Source organism: Strongylocentrotus purpuratus, unplaced genomic scaffold (assembly GCF_000002235.5).
Source record: "Strongylocentrotus purpuratus isolate Spur 01 unplaced genomic scaffold, Spur_5.0 spur5_scaffold_12, whole genome shotgun sequence".
Lineage (NCBI taxonomy): Eukaryota > Metazoa > Echinodermata > Echinoidea > Camarodonta > Strongylocentrotidae > Strongylocentrotus > Strongylocentrotus purpuratus.
The window spans coordinates 14714503-14724006 of record NW_022145597.1 but is presented as its reverse complement, the minus strand read 5'-3'; the positions used below and the strand labels follow the sequence as shown (position 1 = coordinate 14724006).

At 38.3% G+C, this 9504-nt stretch overlaps 1 protein-coding gene across 1 annotated transcript in view; it reads right to left on the bottom strand.

Annotated features, from left to right (window-relative positions):
* Positions 1 to 3375, bottom strand: part of LOC100890195 (bcl-2-related ovarian killer protein homolog B) — a 10074-nt gene extending 6699 nt beyond the window's left edge. Inside the window, exon 1 of the mRNA XM_030981894.1 lies at positions 1998 to 3375. Coding sequence (XP_030837754.1) covers positions 1998 to 2669 — 672 coding nt within the window. The 5' untranslated portion in view covers positions 2670 to 3375. The remainder of the gene's footprint in view (positions 1 to 1997) is intronic.
* Between the last annotated feature and the right edge of the window lie 6129 nt (positions 3376 to 9504).

The following is a 9504-nucleotide window of genomic DNA, read 5'->3' as shown; positions in this document are numbered from 1 at the left end:
AGATTTAAGTATGATTAAAACAAAAATCAATAACCGTGAATCTTTCCGCGACCGCTGAATATAATGCAATGCACCCCCCCCCCCCCCCACAGTCTGATACCCCTACCAGTAGAGGATTGAGTATAGTAAAGCGTTTTCAAAAAGGAAAACATTTTACAGACACATTTTTAGTGGTATTCATACAAAATTATGTTCATAGTAGTTCAAAAACAAACCAAGAAATTTAGTGAAATGTTATCTGAGCATGATCTCAATTCTAATAATTTGAGTTCTCTCTCTCTGTCTCTCTCTCTGTCTCTCTCTCTGTCTCTGTCTCTCTCTGTCTCTCTCTCTCTCTCTCTCTCTCTCTCTCTATGCAGAATCCAACAAACAGGGTGTGAACAAGTATTTAGATCTGTCGTAAATTTGTAACTTTGTGCCGTCTGCCTTTGTATTTTTTTACTAGTTTGAGATCTTTACACGGTGGTTTTACAATAAACACTTTTGGAAGTTGCCTGCATGTATACTACAAGAAGTAAACCGGATAACCCTATTTCCTTGTTATGTTGGCCCTTTTGTTAATGTAAATAAGATTTTAAGTGCACTTTTATCAAGTCAAGTTCATAGCACCGAGTACTTTCTGATATCTGGGATTCGAATAACAGAGTATTTCGCCCCAAATTCCCTGGGGTTCGAACCCACGACCTCCGGTTGTGAGGCGGACGCTCTACTGACTGAGCCAACACACCGGTTGGCTCATGATCCCCTTTATGATCACATTCAGTATAGGAATCATAATAAACTCAATACGATCGCCGAAGACTTTAGAGAAACCAGCTAATGGGTCATTTCAATATCAATACCCCATTTTATATCCCATAAAAATCATGTTCCGATTTCCGAAATAACATTGAATTTAATTATCTTAAATTTTGAATTCCTACGATCTACTTCTTTAAAAATCTTTTTGTTGTCGTTCTTGTAAAGGTGATCTGCTTTTAACAAGCTGTGCTTTTTTTTTTTTTTTTTTTACAGACAACCTCTTTTCCACGTTTTCAATGTCTTTATAACTTTCTTGTTATTGTTCATGAATGTATTCTTGTTGACGATGAACTTGTTGTTACTGTTCATGAATTTATTGTCTTCATGTCAGTGGAAAAAAAATCTTGAATATTGAATCTTAAATCTTTGGGAAATTTGTGTGTGAAGATGAAAGTCTAAGCCTGATTAAAAATGATCATGGACAACAAGCGCTAATGAAAACAAATGTTTATGATAGCCTCATGTGTGACATTTTCAATTGCAATTTATTGTCCAAACTCTATCTCTACCAGAGTCATTTAGTCGTGATTGATAAGGTTATTCATTAATTGTTTTGAGAAATCAACATGCTTCATTATATTGACAGAAGATATGGTGACGACCAAAGAAAAGCTGGTAAGTAGCTTAGATGACTAGATCTCCATGACATTTGGAAAATATAGCCTTTAGAAAAACTGTACTAATTAGCTTTTGTCTCGTCTTACTTTTAAGCCAAGGTTAACCTGTTATGGCACATGCCTGTTTGTATTCAATCTTACATTCAGCTTATGAAATATTGTTATGACGAGCTCAGCTTTATAATTATTACATAACAACCTTAAATTCTTTCATGGTCTTAGAATTCAATCATGGCCACATAATATCCGTATCTATAGATCCAGGGCCCGCTGTATTATAAAGATTTGCGATCAATTATTGCAACTTTAAATTAATCGCAACTGTGTACAGGAGTTGCGATTGATTCGAATCAATCTCAAAGACAGGCCCCAGGTTGAAATAATAGATACAATTATAATAATAGTAATAATGATAATAAAGAATAATAACAACAATAATTGTGATAATAATAATAACAATAATAATAACAATGATGATGATGATGATAAGAAAAATAATAATAATAAAAAGAATTATAATTATAATGATAATGTTAATAATGATAATAATAATAATGATGATGACAAAACACAACTTACCCAGCCACCTCGTTGTGTTATCCATTTGACAAGTTTTGTTTGTACGTATCTGGTGAGAGCCACTGTGATACTGTGGACGAAGATTCCATTTCCTTGTTGCATGCACTCCACTGATAACGATGAGGACACAACGAAGAACGCGACGACCCTCGCCCAGGTGATCCCCGCTTTGAACACGGCGTCGCCGACGTCGAAGAGCACCTGCTCGAGGATCTGCTCGCTCGAGATGGTGACGTTGAGCTGCTTGGTGATGTCCTTGTAGAGAGTGGGGTACATTCGTTCGAGCTCGGACCCGACTAGGGTGAGTTCCCGGCAGACAGGCGAGACTCGTTGACCACGAGCCGCCACCGAACCTCGAACCCCGTTCTTCGTGCTGCCTCCCATGTACCCCAACCGCTTCAGCTTCGAATGGATAAACTCCTTGCAGTACACAGCACTCTGGTCCCACACATCGTCCACTCTGGCTACCCAAGGTAGACCTAGACCTGTTTGCGAGACGAACATGGAAAAGACAGAACTCTCAGATAGGCGCTTCTTGATTTTTATGGCTATGGTTTTTTCGCTGTTCGCGCCTTCTTTGATTTGGCGGTAACTTTGGGAGTGTTGTCGTCTGAGTGGCGTGCCTTGTCTGCGAGATAGGAAGCGAAGGATTTCTTGCGCGTTGTCTGCCATAGCAACAACTTCTCAAGATGATCCTCCTTTTGAAGAAACTTCGAATAGTGGTGTCAACCGTTCATGAAATATTCACTCCACTTCAAAAGATCTCATTTGGTTGGGCTCGCATGCACTGTTTAAATGCACGTCATTTAAAACAGATTACGTGCAATATACAGCTGATAATTATGTTTCACAAAGTTTATATATATACACAACGATCAATAAATGTCTCAAATTCTATGACATGATTTAGTTTCAAAATTGAAACATGATAATAAACGATCTCCCGATAGGCGTCAAGCACAAACAAATGCAGTGTTTACAGACCCGTATTATTGCTTCCGCATTTGAGCGAACGGTATACTCGTGTGTTGGCCGAACATTATGTTTAGACGAAAACAGTCCTTAAAAGTGAGAATCTATGAGCATTGGATTCGTGCAGCAGACAAAACGATGAGCTGCCAAATTTGAACAAATAATACCGGTAGAGTTGCCTCTTTGAATAGATCCAGCGCACGCCTGAAGACTCTTGAATGCATCAAACGTAACCAACCGAGAAAAAAAACACAGACTGGGCTTGGCGTGGTGTCAGAGCGAATTGATTCACTTTTAAATACGACTATTTCTATCGCGATATAATCTTAAATGCAAATTTTGTATGGGTGTCTGGAAGCTTTGATAAGCCAGGACTTAATAAGCGAAAATCACCAGTTGAATGCAAAGCCTCTAAAGAAATGTTTTCCATTCCGATATTGACAATACTCATTACCTCACGCTTGTCTGAAACTACTCCGCCCACTTTTGTAGTCTTAGCTATTCTTACATTTTTATCAAAAGTTTATGAACGGCTCTGTAAGAGATAATGCCAAAGTATCGCATTAAAAAGAGGTGATTTGACAGAAAAATGATGCTATTAAGCCACTTGTTTGATATTTTAAATAAAGAATTCGTGTTAATTAAAAGAATTACAATATTGACGATCATAATTGTTGAAAAATGGATCATGCTAAAATATGATGTAGACTACATGAACTCAGGTGCGTTTACACTTAGGGCGCGTTCATGCTTGATTTTGAAGGCAGAATGAGCGATTTGTAACGCTCATCGTAAACGCTCATCGTAATCGCAGTTCCACGGTGCACTGTTTATGCTCACTTCTCCAGGCAATTCTCCTTGGGTGGCCTTCAGCTGGATTCGCAAACCTGTGTGCGCATGCTACGTACGTAGACCCACTAGAGGTCAGTGCGTTGACCCCATTTAAACGCGTTTACAAATTGTAAACGCATCTTTTTGTGAGTTTACGATCGGCGATCGTGATCGCCGTTTTTCGGGGATTCTACAAAAGTAAGCATGAACGCAATCGTGTTTTAAACTAAACGCGTAACAGATGCCTGATTCTGGCCGTCAAAATCAAGCATGAACGCGCCCTTAGTATTTGATGGATATATAGTTTGAGTGATTTGTAATGTGAAACTGCTCTATCCTTGTTCGTGATCATGATCTAAACAATGAGTGACATTAAGAAGGTTTTGCCAGAGAAAGGAATCGGTTGAGGTATAGGTATTGCCATTTGCCAAAGTGCGTTGGACGAATAGGAACATTATTATAATTAATGTACACGGTGATTAGCAAATAACTATGTAGTTATGGTCGATGGCGTTTCTCTATTATGGGCTTGGGAGTTCAATCACCCCCACACATATTTGTAAAGCGCTTTGAGACGACCTGCGGTCCTGAAAACTCTATTATAAGAACGAACTATTATTATTATTATTATACAAAAGAATGCCCCCCCCCCCATTATATTTCGAGCATCGCTCCTGGTTCTTTGATTCATTTGTCATGCATGTCTGTGAGGTAATAAAACACCAACGCAAAGATTGGTGGATAAGTTGGAGGGAAAAAAAATCTGTCTGATAATGGACATTACAATGAGTTTAGTACTTCAATACTTATTCACTTTGATGTCAGATTTGTCCAAAATTCAGGCAACTTTTTCTTTCCGCTTTTTAACATTACCTGGGTATATATTGTCAATATCACTATGTATATTGCAGTTGTTGTTCTTTGTAAATCGTTCTGCTATTCCAAACCGACAAAAAGAAGTAGTATTCTGACATTCGTTTGATCTAATACAAAATCGGAGATTTGATCTCAGTTGGATAAAAAAATACCCTTAAAATCTGTATTCTGATAATCATTTTTATCTCACTAAGATACGCCCATCCACGATTTGATAACCAATGAGAAAATGTCTTACTATACGGAGCTAACTCTCATCACGCTTTTGGTGTTAATACATTCAAATACATGCAAATTTAAATATAAAATGTTTTGGGTAAACCTTCTAGCCAAATCTGAGAACATTTGAATTCTTGCAAATAAACATGTCTCCTGTTATATAAGAGATTAGTCCAGCTGTATATATATAGTTTTGTTCTTAGAATTTCTGGTCTACCTGTATCGACTGGTTTTCATTTATCATAGTTACAATGCAGGTCAATACACCCTCATATTGATTTAGATTGATTGGCGTTTCAGAGTGATAGTTCTTTTCTTGAAGGTAATCTTGCGTACGAAACAACAGAAAAGCTTTCATCGAACCAAGTTGGTCATGTACTAACGGTATCAATAGTGTAATGAAGTATACCAACGTTGTTTCGACTTCTTGTCTTTTTTTAAGTCACGGCACCCTTTTAGCAATTAAACAGTTTCACGTCATCCCAATCCATAAATTTATCACAGAACATTGGTATTTCATCACATTATAAACAAGCGTACGGGTGCATTAGGTTTATCACGAAGGAGCCGGCATCTAGCTGTTACCAGGATTTATATTACTTGTACTGTATCATGTTCCTAAATTTTCTTTTAGTATACACTCTTATCATGGCAAATATAATATTTTGTCATCCGTATGATAGGATATGAAATTATATAATCGGGTACCGAATATGACGATAATCGTGTATATCATTATATAGGTAACCTTTTGATGGTACATTTTGATGGTACACTTGACTATCAATCCAAGGTTTAAGAGTTCGAATCCCAGTCAGAAACTATAACGTCTTTTGTCAAGACATTAGCCATTCTCCACCCAGGTGCAGAGTACAATTTAATCATTCGCATATGAGTTATTATGTCCTCTACTTTAAAGTCTTTAACCGTAATACGACGCGGCAAAACGCCGGCGTTTTTTTTTAAAGATGACGAAAAGCAAAGTGTACGCTTGGCATTTCTGTATAACACAGAGCTAAAATAATTTGTGCATTCCAGTCCTTTGCTGCGCCAAGTTCATTTCAGACTTTAAAAAGACTGCGGCGGCTTTTTTTTTTACACCGGTTTCCTGCGCCATAACATTATGAACAAGCATCAACTTACCACCCATCTTCCATTCGATGGTCTTCGTTACGTAATGAATCTTATCCGAATAACGATTCTTAAGATGATTTACTCGGGTCGACAGGGATTTTTCCTGAAGGTCACGGAGTCGAATCTCCTCCTCAATTTTGGCAGCCACCTACAGGAAGTTTGACATAAAAGAAATGTTTGCTTCTTTTGCCCCCAATCCCTGTCAAAAATAAAATTGAATCTTACTTGTGGAATTAAATTAATATTGTAATTTGGTAATATTAAGGTATAATAATTATAAAAAAGCAAGCACCGCGATGTGGACATGTTTACCGGTACACCTTTTAGAGGCTGAGCCATACTACGAAAATGAGGGGGTGGGGGGCAAAAATTCATCAATGACACCAATATCAAATCTCTGACAAAATTAATATAAAAACGCGGTTCACAAATTTTTTGACAGGCTCTTGCTAAATTATTCCGAAACCCCCAAATGTGATGATACCTTACGTCGATTGGCCTGCATTTTTTTTAATACATTTTTTAAAATATAGATTGGCCTGCATTTTAACGATAACCCTGTTCTTTTCTTTTTTTGTACTATACCTAAAAAATCACAATATATGCATTTAATTGATGATACGGGATTCTTCAACAGAAAACAGATTCCCGTCACAATTTTGGCGCAACACAAGTATCAATGCCTGTCGCGCATACGGAGCGTCATTTCAACTGCGATATTACATGCGCTAATTAGTCATGCGAAGGCAATGAGCCCATAATATACACTGGTGATGTAAACGCAGTATTTGTACTTTTAGATTTGCCTTCACTTTTACATACAATGCCACTCTCAAATAGTGAGTCAAAGACCACAACAGTCGTTGATGCAAGGCAAGTCTGCGTCACCAAAATGACGCCTGTGTGCGACCGGCACTCAGTGACGCAATGCTTACCTTGACATAGTCGGGTTGTCTTCTGAATGACGCTCGCTTGAGGAGTGAGATATAGCTTGGTGTTGACTCTCCCGTGTTGGACATTATCATGTGGCCCATGATGTCGAGATGATGGTGATGATCCTCAGAGGGAGGAATTGATCTTCAAGAGATTTTAGATGGATGCCGAAATGATTGCTGTGGGAAACGAAACGTTGCGTTAGACATGCTCTGGTGACATTTGCTCCACAGATAATTCCTAACAGTAACCGAATTCTTAACTTAAAGACGAGACCCATTAGGCCCTACATAACCCTAACCCTAAACCCTTGCCTCAACCCAAGTGCGGCTGGACGACACTTGCTCCTGCGACGATTTCTCCACGGCAATTTTCATATGATCTAAACGTATTCCTAACTTCATATTTAGAACCAACAGTATACCTAACCCCTAACACCAAATTCACCCTAAAACATATTGCAACTCCATCTCTTACGCTATGCTTTTGAAGAAATAAAGCCCAGAGCTATGTCGCCGGTGCACTGTCGGAGGACCCCAAAGCGCAACTATATATTTTCGATGATTTCATAATAGTCGGAAGCAATTATTGTCGCAGGAGCTAAATTAATGTCGGAGCAGCAAACAAAAATGGACACCTACTCGTTCAGTTTCATTCGTGTGTTTCTGCTGGCCAAAAGCGTAATAAGCGACGGATGAGGGGGTGAGGGGGGGGGGGGGTGTATTGATATTACCCCATGTGGTACTGAAAGGAAACTTAATGGTACCTAGTTAATGTTTAATTGAACAATAAACCTAGACACCTTCAGAGATCCGCCTCTCGTTCTCTCCTCTTTCTCCTTTTCGATCAATTTCCGTCTCTCGATCTGCCCATCTCCATCCCTTTTATATCTAATCTACCATATTTTATTTTAGATAGAGTCTTGATGGCTTAGTGGTAGTACATTGGTCTCGTAACCGGGAGGTCCCGGGTTCGGAACCAAGTCGATGTGCTATAGTGCCCTTTGATAAGGCATTCATTTTCATCACCAAGTCTATCAGACAGGACTTAAAGCCATCGGTCTCCCGGTTGCATACTTACACGCATACACATGTTTTCTTAGCAGTCAGGTGAAATCAAATAATCAAACCATCAAACCTTCCATATTCATATCTATTCGAGAATCTAGTACACGAATGTCCTTTGGCAATGCATTAATCACAATTTGCCACCCCATACCCAGGAGATAAATAGGGACCTGGTAGGATGCCATATGCCCTGACGGTGACCATAATGGTAGGAATATTCACCGGGAGCGGAGATGGTGCACATTGTACACAAATTGATTACAATGACCGGGGTAATAATATTTGTAAAGCGCTTAGAGATGTTTTTCGTGTTAAGCGCTATAACTATAAATCCAGATATGATTATTATCTACTTCCTTTTCCGTTTCCCACCCGCACTCATCCACTTAAATCAACTGATTCTGTTCATTTATACATGCTATAGGTGATTTTTTGTTTCTATTATGCTTTCGACTAAATCAATGACTTGAATATATACCCGAGGATAATAATTCTAACTCGGTAGCTTTATAAAAACATTGATCAGGCCGAACATTAATGCCAGCTCTACTTCCCTTGAATTCTTTAATATACGGGAAACATAATTATCAAAGTGCATCGGTCTATCTCATATATTAGTTTAAATATATATTTACATAATATGCAAGTGTACAACTCTACTTATTCTACTTCTTAGCATTCAACCTATCTGCTTTATCACTTTCCATTTTTGTATAGGCCTATCTATTCTCTTTATTGGTGGCGCGGGGGGGGGGGCTTTCTCGAATATTAATAATAATAATGGAAAGTGCTTATATAGCACGTAATAATTCGTAGAATTCTCCTTGCGCTTTACATTAAAGAGTATATTACAATACATGTATATATATATAAGAGCAGTTCAACCAGATAATAATAACATTTTCATGTCCGTCCAAATTCCTCTTTTGATCTATTTCTCGTTTTTTCTTCTGCTAACTCACTCCAGAAATAATCAGTCGATGGCAAAGTTCATGAAATACCAGTTTACCTTGACTTTCCTGGCTGTGATGTCAACGACCCCTGTGGAGTTCCAAATCCAGAAATTGTCTTCCACTCCATGCAAACCCCAAAGCTCCTTAATGCAAGGAACATTCACATGCGTGTCAGCTCTGAGTAACGTTATTGATGTTCGAACTAGTCGATGCCGTATAATATTATTCATGTTACATGTGTCTTTGGCGGTATAGGATATACACGGGAATTGAATAAAGGGGTTGCAAAATTACAGTTATTATGAGTGTAAATACAATTGAATGGGTTTCTGTTTTAACACAACTGACGCCTAATAACCTTGGCACTCAGAAGCAACAATACTCGATGAACAATAGTTCAACCACAAGACAAATGGTGTAGTTCATGGTTAATGTTTGTGGTGATAGCTCATGCAGAACGGTATAGAGACACATGAAGATCAGTGATCATGAAAAGTCTATGGCAAGTTATTGATAATCTTG